At 42.6% G+C, this 17,959-nt stretch overlaps 2 protein-coding genes across 9 annotated transcripts in view; one reads left to right on the top strand and one right to left on the bottom strand.

Moving 5' to 3' along the window:
* Window positions 1-269: 269 nt before the first annotated feature.
* PSMD6 (proteasome 26S subunit, non-ATPase 6) lies at window positions 270-6,632 on the top strand. Its single transcript, XM_054640029.2, has 8 exons — window positions 270-532; window positions 1,498-1,703; window positions 2,217-2,362; window positions 3,333-3,552; window positions 3,655-3,763; window positions 4,754-4,922; window positions 6,104-6,181; window positions 6,327-6,632. Exons 1-8 carry the CDS (start codon window positions 388-390, stop codon window positions 6,421-6,423), a joined length of 1,170 nt encoding a protein of 389 aa, XP_054496004.1. The 5' UTR covers window positions 270-387; the 3' UTR covers window positions 6,424-6,632.
* A 5,005-nt stretch (window positions 6,633-11,637) lies between these two features.
* Window positions 11,638-17,959, bottom strand: part of ATXN7 (ataxin 7) — an 87,301-nt gene continuing 80,979 nt past the window's right edge. For all 8 annotated transcript variants that reach the window (XM_077184369.1, XM_077184368.1, XM_077184370.1 and 5 more), the window contains 2 exons: window positions 16,946-17,897; window positions 11,638-15,816 (listed from right to left, as the gene is read on the bottom strand). In XM_077184369.1, the coding sequence (XP_077040484.1) occupies window positions 15,799-15,816; window positions 16,946-17,897 (970 nt within the window). In that variant the 3' untranslated portion in view covers window positions 11,638-15,798. The remainder of the gene's footprint in view (window positions 15,817-16,945; window positions 17,898-17,959) is intronic.

Genomic DNA, 17,959 nt, shown 5'->3' with positions numbered 1-17,959 from the left:
CCCTTGCCACTAGACCAGGAGCCCCTTCCAGCCTGGCTTTGGACACTTCCAGGGATGGGGCCGCCACTTTCTCTGGGTGACCTGTGGCTGTGACTGCGATTTAGCAGCTGTTTCTGTGTTTGTTTGTGTCCCCATGTCGCTTTCTGTGTTTGTTTGTGTCCCCACATCGCCGTGTCCGTACCAGGCCCGTCCCGCCGCTCTCCGCCAGGGGCCGCCCCGCTCCGCCCGCCGCCGGGTTCCTCCGGGCCGCCAGGGGGCGCCGCGCGGCGGAAGCGCGGGGCCGCTTCCGCCGGTCGCGGCTGAGTCACTGGGCCGCGCCGCCTGCCGCTGCCCAGCGCCGCCCGTCCTGCCGAGCCCCGGCCCCGCGGCCCCCGTCCCGCCGCCGCCATGCCGCTGGAGAACCTGGAGGAGGAGGGGCTGCCCAAGAACCCCGACCTCCGCATCGCCCAGCTCCGCTTCCTGCTCAGCCTGCGGCCCCGCGCGCCCGACCCCGCCGCGCGCGACGAGCTGATGGCGGCGGTGCGGCTGCACAGTGAGTGGGGCCCGGGGGAAGGCTCTGTGTGTGGGGGGGGGGGTTTGTCTGTCTGTCTGTCTGTCCGCCGGCCCCGGCTCCCACCGTGTGTCTGTGGAGCAGTCGTGTGACCGTCCGTGCTCATCGATCTGGTTATGTACACGTTCCCCCTCAGTCCGGCGTCGCTCGGACTCCCCCGTGGCAGGCCAAGGGCCCCGTGCCCAGCTCCGAGCGCTCTTCCGTCCTGCTGGGACTGCCAGAGCTGGGAGCTGAGCACTGCGGGCTGCTGTGCTCACAGCGGGATAATCACAGAACATCCTGAGCTGGAAGGGACCCACAAGGATCATCAAAGTCCAACTCTTGGTCTTGCCCAGGATGCTCCACTCTGCCTGAGAGCATTGTCCGAGTGCTCCATGAGCTCTGCCCTGGGGAGCCTGTTCAGTGCCCAACCACCCTCTGGGGCAGGAACCTTCTCCTGATATCCAACTGAAACCTCCCCTGGCACAGCTCCATGCTGTTTACTCAGGCCCTGTCAGGGGTTTCCAGAATGCAGAGGTCAGCACCTGACCCTTCACTTTGTCTCATGAGGAAGTTTTCGATAACTTTGAGATCTCCCCTCAGTCTTCTCTAGGCTGAACACACCACATTCCCTCAGCTTCTCCTTATACATCCCCTCCAGACCCTTCATTATCTTCATGTCCCTCCTTTGGATGCCTTTTAACAGTTTGAGGTCTTTCTGGTATTGTGGTGCCCAAAACTGCCCCCAGAACTCGAAGTGAGGCCACCCCAGTGCAAGATAGAGAAAGTGCGAATGAGGTCAGTGAAAGGAAGGCCTGCAGAAGCAGGGGCTGTGCTGTGTCTGGATTCAGCAGGTAGCTGGTCACTCAAGGGACATCTCTGGCATTGACAGTCCTGTTGTCCTTTTAGGAACAAACACACTCTCGTTGCAGCAGTGAACAGCAGAACCCTTCCTGATTCTCTTTCAGACATGGCTCCATACTATGAAGCCCTGTGCAAGTCTCTTGAGTGGCAGATGGACACAGATCTGCTGAACAAAATGAAGAAAGCCAATGAGGAGGAGCTGAAACGTCTTGACAACGAATTAGAGGATGCAGAAAAGATCTTGGGGGAGAGCGAAATCCGGGATGCAATGATGGCCAAGGCCGAGTACCTGTGCAGGATTGGGGACAAGGTTGGTGACAGCAGAGGCTTTATGGACTCCTAGAAAACACTGCATGGGAACCCTGCTAGCTGGGCAGGTCCCAGTGAGCACTGGGGGACTTGCAGAGCATTTTCTCTATGGCACAGCTCACACATGGCTGGCAGGTAGGGGAGGGTCTTACTGAAGTGTAAATTATCTAGAAACAAAACAGTCCTTGAAAGAAAAGTTTTTTCTTGGCAATGAGAAAAGTTTGCAGACACCATTATTTACTTTCCTTACACCTTTAGACTTTTCCAAGCTATTTAGATTGTGCAGCTGAATTTCAAGTTACAGAGTAGATTTTCATATTCTTTTGCTTTTAAAGATACACGAGGAACAGCTTTTCTAACTTGATTTAAACTTGCATACGTTAAGATTATTCAGAATGCATAATGTCAAAGTCACAACTACCAGTGGGAGACAGCACATGTTCTTACAACAGGTATTTTGTGAATGTTCTGGGTGCTTTTAACATTCTTACAGTAGCAAATTCTGTTTTGCCAGGAGGGAGCTCTGACTGCGTTCCGCAAGACTTACGACAAAACTGTGGCCTTGGGACATCGCCTGGATATCGTGTTCTATCTGCTCAGGATTGGCTTGTTTTACATGGACAATGACCTCATCACTAGGAACATTGAAAAGGCAAAAAGGTACTGCTGGGGTTGTCTGAGTGCACTAAAGCATTTTTGAAACAAGCTGTAAAAAAAGAAATGGAAGAGAAATACTTTTTTGTCCAGAAATGACTGGGACCGGTTGTGAGAAAGAGTCAGAGTGATGGGTGGGTGTTACTTTGTTTTAGAACACTTCCTGCTCCTGGATTTTTTTTATGGGGGCAAGAGAAAGGTTAAGATTTTGTGGTATCTGTTTTCTAGCAGCTGGCTCAATTCGTGAGCTGGCTCAGATCCTTGTCCAGCTCCCACTCCCACTTGGGGTGTGACTACTCCCAGTGGCACCGAGCTGGCTTTGTAAAGAGGGAGCTTTTCCTCTCAAAGCAAGAGTGGCATGGTGTGTTTTGGTGCCACTGGTAGCTTCAGTGTCTCTGTGCTCCCAATGTTTTGAACCTCAGCATTTCCTGTAAAAAGCTGTGGTTCCAGTCTCTGCTGCTGCCATGAGACACCAAGGCAGAGGAGGTTCCCACTTCCCTTGTTCCTTGGGCAGGGTTATTTTGTGTTGCCTTCTCAGCAATTTTGTCTCATCCCTGCCCTTCTTACAGCCACACCAGTTTTGTGCACATCCTTAAAAAGAGGCAACCTGAGTCTTTTTTTCTATGCTGCAGCTTTGATTTTAGCAGCAAAGGCAGTGGAAATCTGTTGCCACAGTCCAGGCTGACAGTAATATTTACCCACACATCCACAGAGACTGTTGTCACAGCTGAAGAGGCTGTAAACTTTTCCTTTCAGCTGAAACTTGCACTGTGTAAAAGCCTCTGGCCTCTCCTGTCCCAAGGAAGCCACTTTCCTACACCAACAGGTGTACAAAGCCTGGGCTGTTTCAGCAAGCTCTAACATAAACCAAGTTATTACCTCTCTAATCTCATGGTATCAGTTGATTTGTACTTGTTTCATATAACTTATTACATGACACATTTGCATAAGTAAATATTCTTTGTTCTATTTTAAGTCTAATAGAAGAAGGAGGAGACTGGGACAGAAGAAACCGTCTCAAGGTGTACCAGGGCCTTTACTGTGTAGCCATTAGGGACTTCAAACAAGCAGCAGAGCTGTTCCTCGATACAGTTTCCACGTTTACCTCCTATGAACTGATGGATTACAAAACCTTTGTCACATACACTGTCTATGTCAGCATGATTGCCCTGGACAGGCCTGACCTGAGGGAGAAGGTAAGGAGACCATGTGGAAGCACTGCTGCAAACTGACAGAGCCTTAACCTGTTCATCTCGAGGCTGAAGGGGATGGTGGTTAAAGATGTGTGTTTGTTTCAGGTGATTAAAGGAGCAGAGATCCTGGAGGCCTTGCACAGTTTGCCAGCTGTACGGCAGTATCTGTTCTCTCTCTATGAATGTCGATATGCAGCCTTTTTCCAGTCCCTAGGTAAGGCTGGCTTGTGTACCTCAACACTGCTTCAGATCATACACAACTTTTGTGGAGTAGCTACAGTCTAAAACTAGAGCTATGTGCAGAAAAAAACAAACTATAGAGATTTTTTCAACAGTAACCTAAAATTTTCTGCTTTGGTTTTTCAACCAAAGACAAATTTCTCATCCAATGAGCCTTGTGAAAGATTATATCTGATTATGTGAAAAAGCACTTTGAAAATGGCTATGAACCACCATCTTACCTGAAGAGCCAGATCAGGAAAGATTTGAAAGATTTCTGTGTAAAAGGGTGACACCAAAGAAGAGCTCTTCAGAAAACCCTAATTCTTTCCTGTTCTCAGACTGCTGGTTTTTCTTCTGTGAGAGAATACAAAAAAATGAGATATTTAGAAAAAGCAAGGAAGAACCCTTGATTTTGTGGAAGACTAGGCCTGATGAGACTGAGTTAAAGGGCAGCATCTTCCTATTGCCAGCCTCATCCCAAGCTGAGAACCGATGCTGTCAGGAAAAAAAAAATCACTTCAGTGCTTGGAAATCCTTGTAACTAATTTAAGAGCTAGTAGCAGAAAATCCATGTTGTGTCTTCCACAGTGTGGGTAACAATGTTTCTTCAAGGAGTTACATACCGAGTCTGCTTGTTACCCAGCTCTGCAGGCAGCAGGTGCAGCTCTTGCCTGCAGCAAGGTGGTCTCTCCCCCCTGAAAGAAGGGCGCTGTGCATTTTACAGGCTCCCATTAGCTCTGCCACAATATTGTTTGCATGCTCTTACACTCCTGGTTGCAGAACTGATAGAGATGACATGAATTTACTTCTCTTAGTGCAGAATCCCTTTCATATCCTGAGGAGTGCAAGAGTACAACATAGTTATGGTCACACTTACTAACTGGTGCCGTGTGTTTTATTTACTAAATAAACATTAACTAAAATATGACATTTCTTAGAAGTTACTGACTTCTTTATTTTGCTCCTTTCTTTTTGTTTTCAGCTATTGTAGAGCAAGAGATGAAGAAAGACTGGCTGTTTGCACCTCACTACCGATACTACGTACGGGAAATGCGGATCCACGCCTACAGCCAGCTCCTCGAGTCCTACCGCTCCCTGACGTTAGGGTACATGGCAGAAGCCTTTGGAGTCAGTGTAGAATTCATAGATCAGTAAGTTCTTTGCCCTTTCCAGTTCACAGACATCTCCATTTATACCTTTTAAATATTTATGGTGATCTTATTGCGAGTAAAAATCTTTGTTCACTTGTATTCTAAATATGCCAAGTTATGTTTCTATGGAAGAGTGTGAGAAACGGGTATTTTATTAATGACTTTGTTGTTCTTTATATTGCTCTATTTATTGACTTCAATGTGCTATGGAACTGTAGATTTTAGACAGCTTAGTTCACAGCTGTGCAAAAACTGAGCTGTTCCAACTTTGAAGATCTGCACATTTTTTGTACTCTGCCAGTCTCCCTCTCTCATTTTGCTTGGTTTCTGTTATGTGGACAGGATCTGATGTTTTTCACTTAAATCAAACAACTGCTGTCCCAATTTGAAATTATTTTCTAGAATAAAACCAGCAGTTTTAGATTATGATAAGAACTAAGTGGTGAGTGAAGTGAGAAACTGTCTTTTACTCTGTGTACATGAAGCACATTATTTTCAAATGCCTTCACAAGAGTTATTCTTGTTTCAGAGAGGTTTCAGATTTTCTAACATAGAAAACTTAAAGAAATATGAAAGTGCTTTAAATATTCAGAAATTAGTGTTTCAAGATAAACCAAATACCATTTAATTCAAAACTAATTTTTTAAAAGTCATACTAATGCTTATGTTTCCTGTAATTTATTATGAGTTGTAACTTACCTTACTCTTGAACGCAGGAATATTTTCTTCTACCATCAGTTCTGTAGACCACCAGTTGATTAAACAAAACAATAATAATAAAATTTTAAAAAATTAAATATCATTGAGATACTTTTCTAATTAATTGACTGGCATGAAGATATTTACCTCAGGATAAATTCTAAATAGCCACTCTGCATTACTGCTGCCTTTGGATTTGAAGAGTAGTTGATACAAAGCTCAGTGATAAGTTTCACTAACTCAAGTGCAGCACTTTGGCCTGAGGAGAAGGAACTAAGAGGTTTTGTGTTCAGGTCACTAAAAGGATTATTTTTGGGTGCAATGTCCAAGCCTTAATAAGATGAGGATGCATAAGACACCTGATGAAGATCCATAGGCTGTTGCTTCAGAAATACAGTGTGGTATAACAGCAGTTTCAGTGCTCTTAGGTCTACAAGTCCCTGGTGAAACAGGATTTAACTAACTTTTTTTTCTTTATTTAGGGAGCTTTCAAGATTTATTGCAGCTGGGCGATTGCACTGCAAAATAGACAAAGTAAATGAGATTGTAGAAACGAACAGGTATGTAACAATCCTGGAGGTTGTTTTTAACAGTCCAGTTGAATTCTATATATTTTGATGACATTTACTACAGAAATGTTTAATGCTTTGGTATAAATCATGTTCTCAGTTCTAACCTCCTGTTTTTTCCTCCCATAATTCCTAGGCCTGATAGCAAGAATTGGCAGTACCAAGAAACCATCAAGAAAGGAGATTTGCTGCTAAACAGAATTCAGAAACTTTCCCGAGTAATTAATATGTAATTTTTTTAATGCAAGGGAATGCAAAATTTAGATGTTTAAAACATTTTGGAAGTAACCTATAAATATATTGCATAACTTGGTATACTGTAGGGAAAAAAATAACTAGCAAGAAAGGTAGTGTTTTTACTTTCCATTTCATTATGTACACACTGTTCTGTTCTGGTGTATGGAACCCAGTTCATTTATTAAATGTATGATACCGTTGGTGATCTCTTGTAATGGACTTTGTTCCTTTCCTTGCCTGTACACCCAGTGTTCCATGTTGAACAGCAAAGCAGGCTCACAGCCTGTGAACACAGAGAGCTCATGGCCACTTCATGCTTGCTGTTTTAAGACTTTCTTATTGGAATCAGGGGTGAAAATAATCAGTTGCATAATAGTAAAGTGGCTAAAAATTTTAGTGAAGAGTGCACCCCGTCCATACAGGAGGGAGTCTTGCAATGAAGTGATTACAGCTTAAGGGAGAAGGAATTAGGATGCAAGTGATTGGGGTGAAGCAGTGATGCAACCACAGAAACTACAGGACTAAAACTTTGGGAACAACTGGAACAGAAGTAGTCTCTCTCTTTAAACTATTTTTTTGCAGGCTGTTGAAAAGGAAGCCAGCATGTGAGCAAAGCATTACATTTGTAATTATTGCCTGAGTTAGATCTGCAGATGTCAGTGATGGTGGGAGCTGTGTAGGGACTATGCAGACTGACAGAGCTGATCAGGTACTGCAGGGGTCACAGTTCCTTTCCTCCCAGCTGCTGAGGAGTGAATGTCTCACTAGGCTGCTGCCATGCTGATGACACATGGTTCCTGTCGTGGCAGAGCCTCCAGCAGCAGCTGCTTACCCTGCTGGCCTGCCTCGAGGGGTTTTCTCCCTCCTCCCAAAGAAGTCTGTGAGTGAGTTCTGTGAGCTTTTGATGCCACTGCATTTGGAACATTTACTGCCTGCATGCATTGCAGCTTCAGGGCTGGAAGGAACCCCAGCAGGTAGGTGTACCAGAGAGCAATCCTAGCATTTGGAAACTACTGTGCCACAGACAGGACAGCTTGGAATTTCCCCTGCCCACCCCTCTCATTGCAAGGTCATAGAGGGTCTCCTGTCCTGGAATCGCTGCTGCCTGCCTGAGGTTGGAGCCCTTGGTGCTGAGAGGCCATTCTATTCTCTGATGAACTTTTCTGAAACCCAAAATACAACCTCATGATTTTGGGGTTTTTTAGTACTTACTGGAAGCTGTTTTGGTTGTTTCCCCCTCCAAGCAGCAGCTATTTAGCCAGAGTTTAAAGATTTACATTTCAGATAGTACTAATTAGAAGAAAATTCTGATCTTTCTTCAGAGTAATAAACAAGAACTCTAGTTTACCATGTGTTCAGCTCTGAGTCTCTGTTTTTTGTGTTCACACAGATACCATTTCCTATTAAGTTTTAATTGATAAAACCCAATATTCATATTTTTCAGACCTGCAATAACCTCTTGTTTTTCTCCATCTGTTCCATGCCAGATAAGTAGAGCTAGCTAGGAAGGCTTTAATCAGTCTGACTTTTGGGAATATCTCCACCTTCCATAAGGTGCAAGTGTGAAGCCTATCAGAAAACCATACTGTCTTCATGCCTTCACTGACTTGAGGAATTTCTGTTTGGTGCATAAATAAATTTTCCTTTCCAGCATATTTATACATGACATGGCCTTAATTACCTGCATCAAAGTTTCCATTCAGCATATGTATTGCCATGTATTTCTTTAACTGTAAACTAAAGGGAATAGAAACCTACTCAAGAAAAATCAGGCTAACAGAGGCTTCATGCATTCCAGAGAAATCTTGCTGCTCTCTTAGTGTAGGTAAGAGCAGCAGAAAAAAAATGGAAATCCCTACTCTGTGTGGAAAATAAAAGCATTGCTAAAGCATTGTTTTAGTGCTCTAAGATACTTGCAGAGCTATCAACCATTTTATCTTAACTGTGGCCATCATCCTGTGGGAGCCAAGCACTTCAGAATCTGGTGTTCTCTGCTCAGGTGGGTGAAAAATAACATTCCAAATAAAAGTACACAATCCTACTACAGCAAAACCCCCCCTTTAAAGAAGATCCCAACTTGCCTGCACATTTCCTGGTGCCAGCCTACATCCTGTAAAAGAGGATCCAGGGAGAGCTTGGAGATTTTCTGGACAAAGATTTTTGTGCCACAGCCTGGTAGGAAAGAGTCACAGCAATTTTAGCTGAACCTTTTAAGGCTTTGTGCATCAGTCAGCCTGCAGGCCATGCCAGATAGTGGCAGGATAAAATTCTGGGAAAGGTGAAAGGCAGCACCTCCTGAAGCCCACAGCTGGAGGCACACGCTTTAGCCAGCGTGGCTGTTCACATTGTTCTCCTGAAAAAGAAAAAAAAGCAATCTGATACACAGGTATTCCAAAGAGCAGGAATGCTGAGGGGTCCAGGGTGGTCAGACCTTGAGCTGATCAAGGGCATAATTTTGTCTATTCTGTTGTTTTAAAATGCCTTCTTCCATCTCTATGTCAAATCAGAAGCATTAGAATTTCTACTTCCTGAAGTAATTTCAAGTTGATTTTTACTGTCCCGTGATCATGTTAGTTTTATATTCTGGTCTCATAGTTTCCCTTTATTTAACTCTAATTGTGAGCAGCACTCCAGACATAGGCCTTCATGCCTTGCTTTTGACACCTTTCCATGGATTTATAGTCCACATGCCAAAGTTGTACATTCTCTCTTGTAATTTAAGCTTGGGCAGTTCCTTGAGCTAATGCCATTCTCCAATTTCGCTTTGCAAGGCTGACTTGACCCTCTCTACAAGGTAGCCAGAACCAGACAGAGATTTCAAGCCACAGCTCGAACTTCTCTCTGCAATTCATTCCCTGCATTAATGGTGGGAAAGCAGGTGGGAAGGGCAGGAGATGGGGTGGTTTAGGATTTGTTAGTAAAGCTCTGATAAAAAGCAGTGGAAATGTCATTTCTGTGCAGTTTCTGGCTCACCTGCCAACACCTCTGGTGCTTCTCTTGCTGAACACCGGGCTCCAGAGCTCAAGGTCCAGCCTTGCAGGCCCGGGACAGGGCACTGGCTTTAGGAAAAAGTCACCTGTCATGGACAGGAAAGGACTCAGGTGAAGGGACCTAAACTGCAAAATGGAGGACAAAAAACTCCCAGCACTGTCAGAGACCACCAAACCCAAGCAGCAACACAGTCCCTGCGGATGCTGAAGAAAACTTTTTTGTATCAATTTGGGCACAAATACCAACACCAGCTATTTCTCATAGGCTTAGACAAAGCTTTTTAACTGCATTTCTCAGGCTGTTTTTCCTCCTTGGCAATAAAGTTTCAATCCACATTAGTTTGAACAAGTTCCTTAAAGGTTTTTGAAGTTTGTTGGGTCAGAAAAACCCCAAGCATATGCCACTTATCCATGACAAAGCTCCCATGCTGCTTGTTAGGAACGAATCCAGCGGCTAACACAGCTCTGAGCCAACGCACTGAAAAAAACATCCAGTCAAAATAAAAAGTCCCACGGTGGATCCTGCAAGCCACATGCATTTGATTATTTGTTGCAGCAGAACGTGATAATAATGCACCAACCGGAATTTGCATTTTAAAGAGCCAGGGCAAGCAAACCCTCCTTTGGGTTGCTTTGGTAGTCGGTGTAAACAAGGCGCCCACGGAGCGGCGCTCCGGCCTTCGCAGAGCCGGAGGGCAGGCGGCCAACTCCGCAGCCCTGATCCCGAGCTGCACAGCGCAGCCAGGGCCGGGCTGCAGCCTTTGAGCCCAACACTGCTCCGCCAGGGAGAGCAAACAGCTCCCAGGACGCATCTCCCCAGCTTTGATACTAAATGCAAAGGGCACTGACAAGATGTACAGATACACAAACCCTACACGCAGGGAACCTCTGACCCTGGGCTTTCATTGCATGCATTGGCAGTTTCCTACATCACCAAGTTACTGTCCCAAATATAAACTGGAGTATTTTCCTATGAGGCAGTAACTGATGGGAGGGAAACTTTTCCACCCGGTTCAGGGACATCTGTGCTTACTGGGTTCCACTTCAGCACCTGGTCAGAACTATTTTTCATCACTAACTCCTTTAGTGAGTGGAGTCACCAGAAGAGAGAACCCAAGGAGCAGCTCTGCTCTGCCCCTGGCATGGGGGGCACTGGCACCGCGCTGCACCAAATGCAGCAAAGGAAGGGGAGAGGGAGAATGTTCCAATTCCACAGAGCTCCAACAGCTCAGGGTTCTACAGGGCGAATGCACCTTTTTTCCCTTTCTTAACCTTGCCAGTTTTAGAGGACACTGAACCCTGTATGAAATGCAGTAAAATGCAGAGTTATTCCTTCAGTGTTGGAGCAGTCAGAGTCACGAACCTGCCTGAACATGATGCCAAGCACAGAGCCCTGCACTCCCACGCGCTCCGGGCTGTGGTCACTGGTACAGCTCTGCAGAACCAGCTGCAGCGCCAGCAGCTCGTGCAGGATGGCACAGGTGCTAAAAATTGATACTGGGAAGAAAAAGGATTTGCAAGAAGGGAAGACAAAAAAAGAAATTAAAATACTTAGTAGCACAAAAAGTAAACTTAGAACTACTAAAGGTGCTTTTTATAAAAAGACAAAGAAGAACTTTCCTGTTGTCTGAACCCTGTTTGTACCTTGCAGCATTTATCCTAAATATTATGAAAAACTTGTTTTAAGAGGGGAAAAAACCCAAACCAAAACAAAATAGACAGAATAAAGGAAGCTTTGCCACAGATGTCACTCTGAAGTCCTGTCCCAGTAACAGGAGCTTTACTGGTTTTACAAACTGCTCTGAAATCGCCCACGACACACGAGTCCAGAGTCACGTGCAGAGAAAAGCTCTGCAGGAGTGTTTCACCTGCTGAATCCACACACTGGAACTTCAAACTGTGAAAACACAGAAGATACTTTTTAGGAGGAAAAAAAATCCAGGAAACATGACGACTCAACATAACCACATCTGGGGCTGTGAAGGCTGCTGCTCATTATTCTGATTAGAAAATAATATTAAGTGTGAACCCTAAGTAACAGAAGATCCTTTGCACAGAAGGAAAATGCTGCAGAAGTGACAAAGGCACTGCTCAAAACCAGGTACCAGCCCCCTGTAGGATGGGAAGCTCTGAACCTCCAGGGCTGACTCACGATGCTGAGGGACAGTGACAGAATTTGACCACATCCAATTCTCTGAAATTAGTTCACATAGGCACCAATACAGATAATGTTTTCCTTTAATAGCGAAGGATTTTATAATGAAGCAGAAACATATAATATATTCCATGCAACCAACCTCATTTATTGAAAAGTCCTAATTTTATTGCCTTGTTTAGTAACATGTTTGTTCAACAAACTAATCTTTTTCATGAAGCAAAGCACAACTTTTTCTTATAAATAGTATAAATTATTTTATTTACAGAAACTTGTTACAAAACAAATAGACTATATATTTATTTTTCTTTTAAATATCCAAAGTAATTTTTCTATCCCATGACATTTGTTCATGTACTATACAGCAGCCAACACAGAGTTCAGCTGATCAGATGCTCTTGATTATGTATACAAATTATCAAACTATTCACACATTTTACACAGGAGATTGCTTTTAGAACCAGGCTCAACACCGAGCAAGATGCTTCCAAGGCCTACATTCACATTGACATTATGTAGTGCTCATTTCAAAATTATCTTTAAAACATAAAATATCTCGCACAAAAGGTAAAAATGATTATTTTCTGCTGAACAGTGAAACATTTAAGAATCTTTCTAAGCCCAATTCCCTCCTCCAGGACAGAATGAGTAAAAGACGAGAGATTCCTTGGCAAGAGAACTCTTACAGGAAGACAACTGCCTTAGAAATGTCATTTGGAAATCACATCTTTATTTTTTTCATGGTTTTAAGAGGTACTTACTAGGGGTTTTTTCTTTGTTTTGGAATACCAACAATTTGGAACATTTTCTAAATTATTTGACTAACGAATATTGCTCCCCCCCTTCCCAAAATAAGACAATTAAATAAACTGCTGGTTAAAACCATATTTCAAACCCTTGGCATTATACTAAATATGAGTTATCAATGGGATTGTTCCAACAGAAGGTATTCAAATTAAAAGATTTTACAAAAGCTACCAGCATAATTTGCTTTCTTTTGTGTACCCATCTCATTAATTTCAGATATATAGATATATGCATGTGTGTGTATATACACACACACACACATATATATTATATATAGGTGGAAAAAGCAAGCTCCAAAATTTCAACTGAACATTCAAGTCTTTTAAGGAGAAGCTGTCTAAACAGTCCAAGCTTAAAACTAGTTATATCAGGCACTTTCAGTTTTTCCGTTAGTTTTAAACCACATGAGACCCACACGGATGCGCACGCACACACACGCACACGAACACTAAAAAAAGAGAAGCAGTGTGTCACTTAGCTATGGATCTGCTGGGAGTCAGGCAACTGAGAAGCAATCAATGCCACATCAACCACGAGGGCTCTGGGCTCGGCCATCCTCGGCGTGGATCCACCCACTCCCAGGACAGGGAAAAGGGACACAGCTTTCACAAAACGGAGGCATCCCTTACATTGCAAAGTAGGCATGTTAACTATTGGCTTGGCAGTGAACCACTTCAAATTATAAAAAGGTATTTGCTTTTTTTTTTTTTAATTAATTAATAAATAAATACTAGATGATCTCAATTGTACCAAAACTGGATATAAGAAAAAAAGACCTGTGCAAAAATACATATTTAAATATGTACAATCAATTAACAAAATATGTCTTCTGAAATAGGGATACTTCAATATTTATAATAGAACAAGAAATTCCAAAATAAAGATACAAAAGTATGTTTTTTTTTCTTGTATAATTCTTTGTTCATCATTGCAGCAATTTTTTAGGTTAAGAAAACTGCAGGAGTCATAACGAGAAGTTGGAAAGACTATAAAAACTGTATCTCTTAAATTAATACCAAAATCTGTCTAGAAACAACCCAGCCACTGCAAATTCAATTTTGCAAGGAAAATTAATTTTAAGCTTCCTTAATTATTTACAGCAAGAGCTATGTGACAATAAAAGCTTCAGGAACAATGTTCTGCTTACAACCAAGATCTAGAACATAATATTTAGAGCAGGTCTAGGGCAGGCAGAATTTATGCTCGGACTCTTTGCTCCAGTGGCTCAAGCCCACATGGTGCAGGAGGCTGCACCCACTGGCTCTGGAGGAGCAGCCATCAGGAATTCACTTTGTACACATCTGCATGCTACTGAAGGAGCACAAATTTGCCATTTTGCTTTCAGATCAACAGAACCTTAAAAACCAGAGGACAGTTCAATCACAAACTCGCCAGCGCCCAATCTTACCAAATTTCTGTTTCCTTTACCTTTGTTTCTACCAGGAGTCAAATTGCACTTGTGACTGATGCTATCCTGAAGTGGAAGCTCTGCCCCAGGGACTTTCATCAGAGCATGGATTTCTCTCCAAACGTGCAGGATTTATTACACTTGGATTTCTTTTTGTAGCATTTCACTTTGGTTCCTTTTATTAAACCAATTGCAGTTCTAACAATCCTTTCAACAGGGCATCCTATTAAATACGAATCCTTTTTGTTCCTGAAAAGTTGTCTACTGTTTTTTTTTTTTTAAAGTTTGCATAATAAGTCTCTAGTACATTGCTTTCTCAGTGTGATCTTTTGTATCAATTCAAAGCTAAAGTGTCTGCATAGAGGCTTCTTGTTGTTTTGCTGTATAACAATGATTTCATAGGAAGTTCAGGAGAAACTGAAAGCATTGTTAGGTAAACAACTAAGCAACTGCTACTCAGAGTGGCTTTGGATTCCCTGATGTACTTACTACTTGCCACCAGAACGGGGAGAAGGCTGGGCTACGTGAACAGCTGGACAGGCTCAGATTGTCTCTTCTCAGCAATAGCTGATGCCCCTTTAAGGCAGAAAATAAAAATCTTCTTTGTTAGGATTTCATCTTCCTTTGCTTTGCCCCCTTAATAAAGTTTAGTCAGTTTTGAGCCTTTACCTGATGTTTAAAAACTTAACAAAAACATCCAGATGAGTCAAACCATAATACAATGAGCCCTTTGGCGGAATTAATTTTTGAGGTGTTTTAAGCAAGACAAAATACTTCATAAAAATTGGCTGGGTTATACAAAACTGTAAAGCCCCCCATGCTCATAAAGCCTGGGTGGGCCTGGGACGACTGTGATGCACAAACCAGTGCTTCACAGTGAACTCTGCTGTCAAATTGGCATTTATTCCAGAATTTTGACTAAAACCAAAAAAATCTTACTGAGTGGTAGAAGACATCACACATCAAGAATTTTGTTACACAAACAAGGCAGAAAGAAACTGACTTTTATGGTTGTTAAAAAAGATTTAAATATTTTAAAAACTCATTTTTAAAAGGGCTGATTTTATCTGCTGGAAGAGGAAGACAAATCCAGCCTAATTTCATCAATACAGTTCTTCTTTTAAAAAAAACAAAGGCCTGTGGTATACAGTATAGGTCAATAAATAGGTTCTTTGGGCATAGAGTTTTAGAGGTTATTTGCCTTTGTCTGTTTGATATTTTTGGAATTTTTTAAGAACAAAATTAACTTTTCTTCCACAATAAAATCTCATTCAAAAGAATAGAAAATAGGTTTTGTATCACACAAATACGGCATTTTTATACTTGTTTTCTGAGCAGTGGCCTCAAACAAGTTTTTCTGGTTTTGTTGGGTTTGTTTTGTTTTAAACTCCTGATAGCTTCTTATCCCAAATTACCTGCAAAAGGCTGGGCAAAACAGACTATTTTTTGAATTGTGCTATTTTTTATATTCCATTAAAGGAACATTGCTATAAAAAACACTAAAGCCATATTCCCTTCTTGAGGGCTTCTTTCCATTGTGCCTCACACATTTTTCCCCTTGTCACGGGGTCCTCTCCATTGAGGGTGTCTGTCTGGTTAGCTATCACCTACAAAAGACACCATCAGTATAAAAATAAGTCCACAGTAATGTTTATTTCCCCCCAGAAAACATTCGTTTGCCCAGCCAAACTATGTCAAATAGTGGCAAGATGATGTACTCCTGTAAGGAAAATCTCACAGATTTGTAGCAAACAGTCCAGACCACTGTTAACACTGATAAGAGCAATTATGTGGCTGAACTTCATCCAGTGTCCATTTCTAGTATATTCACTGCTACAGACATGGCTTCAGGGAAATTCCTTGTTTAAGTGACAGTCCAGTAGATTTCCACACCTGAGGACCATGGGAAGTGGGGAAAACTCAAGGCATCTTGGAGTCCAGAAATCCAGATGGAGGTTTTGCTTGTAGTGAAAACTGTCCAGTTTGTTTCTCACCTCGGTGCCTTCAGCTATCAGGGACGGGCCTTTGGCTTGGGGGCAAGAAAAGAGAGAACCATCAGTGCAGGCACTGAAAACAAACTAATTTTGTGGCTAACAAGAGCAAATTTGAGGGAAAATCTCAGGCACAAAGCAACCTTGATAACCTGAGGTTGGTCTCTCTGAGACTTGAAAATCCTCAGCTAAACCTCTTCCAAGCTGTAATGGTTTCAAGCATGCTTTCCTTCTTAGTTCACTCAAATCATATTTCTTTTTTACTTATATTGCCTAGTTGAAATAGTAATTATTAGGTAAGTCCAAAAATAAATTCAGCCATCTGAAGGCTTTTTTTCTTAAGTAAACACACAAAAAGGTGAAAATCTTCCTCTGTGGCTGAAACTGAAAATTAAGAAACCACTCTCAAAAAGTTCTTACCGACCTCCTGGCTCTCCAGCTACAGTGATTTCAGTTTTTAGCAGCAGAGAAAACAAAGTTTCTTGGATTTTTGATCCTGAATACACTACTTTTCCAGCGAGATTTGTTTAAAAAAAAAAATCAAAACCCCAAACTAATTTTTAAAATGAGATCTTACATACTCATGAGATCTGCTTCCTTTATAGCATATCTATTTGCCTTACCCACTAAAAAGGTTTATTATCTGATTTATTACATTTAATCTCATTATTACTAAGAAGTTAGTCAATGACATCTTGGGATAATAGGCTTATTTTATCACAGTATCACAGTTCTGTTATCAGCATCATTATGTTCCACTTTGTAGAATGTTTATTCCTGACACAGAAACAAGGAGTCAGGCTGAGGCACACAGCTCAGTTCCATGGCAGGCTGGCAAGATTCTTTTTTAAAATTATGGTTTAAAAATAAGAGGAATTAATTTTATCTGAAAGCAATTCACAGGCAACAGCATCTAAGGAATTTGAAATATCCCATTTAAGGTTTTTCTTTCCTAAAGTAAAGCTTTCTTATTTAGAACATTTATAAAAGTCTTGAATAAATGTACCATAAAAACACTCAAAATGAGTACTGGACAAAAAGAAGAACTACCTTTTACTCGAGCAGGACCTGGAACTGGCTATCTATTTAATATTAAAGAGAAGACATGAATTATAAGCATGTGAGGAGGCATTTCATGCTGGCTTAGTTTGAGACAAGATTTCCTACCTGATGAAACAGAGAATTGTTCATCAGTCCTTGCGTCCCTGGGATTGCACCAGTGTGTTTTGCATGAACATTGTTCACCGATGTCAATTTGGCAACTTTGTTTGATTTGCTGCTGCTGCTGTTGATGCTGCTTGAACCAGGTGAGCACTTTCTTTTCTTTCCTATTAATTTGTCAAGGGAAGTATGTGAATGTGAAAAACTGCTGTGTGAATTTACAGTCAGCTCACTGGACTGATGAACAAAGGGCCCTAAGGAGAGCGTGGAGTCGCTGCTGTTCATCATCACACTCATTCTCTTTATGGATTCTGCAGGGCTCCCAGTTGGAGGACCCCTCCCTGATTGGTCATGTTTGAGGCTAACAGAGTTAGCTTTGCTAGTCATACAGTTGAGGCCAACGCTGTGGGACGAAGCTGTCACTGAGGGATGATAGGAGGTCCCAGAGTTTCCAGAGTTAACCACACAGTTTTTTCTAAAGGACTCTGTGGAATGAGAAGGTGCGAGCAGTGCGGAACTGTTTTTACGCTTCTTTCCTGAGCCGCCGCTGCTACTGACGCTGCCGGTGCTGTTACAGGTGCCACTGCCAGCAGGAGATTCCTTAGGTTTAAAAGATTTGCTGGATTTCATTTTCTGAGGTTTGCTGGCCATAGGTGAAGGTACAGAGGAAAGCACTGTAGGTGTTGAAGGGGAAGAAGACACTTGTCTTGATTGCATACTGCAGACGGGATCCACGGCGCCCAGAGCAGCGGGGTTGGCGTTGAGCGTTGTCCCGTGGGATGGTACCGATTTGCTGCTCAGGGACACGCAGGAAGGAGACACCAACGCTGGCGATGACATAACCGTGGTGGGCAAGAGGAACCCTGCTGCACTGACACCGTGCTGAGAAGCAGGCAGCAGGTTTGTCCGATGTGGGGCACGGACTGATGCTGTGGTACTGGATGCTGGAGGAATTTTCCTACAGGTGAACAAAAAAACAAAGATAAAACCCCACATAGTCACATTCTTCAGACTAATACC

This window comes from Agelaius phoeniceus, chromosome 11 (genome assembly GCF_051311805.1).
Source record: "Agelaius phoeniceus isolate bAgePho1 chromosome 11, bAgePho1.hap1, whole genome shotgun sequence".
Taxonomy (NCBI): Eukaryota; Metazoa; Chordata; class Aves; order Passeriformes; family Icteridae; genus Agelaius; species Agelaius phoeniceus.
This window is presented reverse-complemented; position numbering and strand designations above follow the sequence as displayed.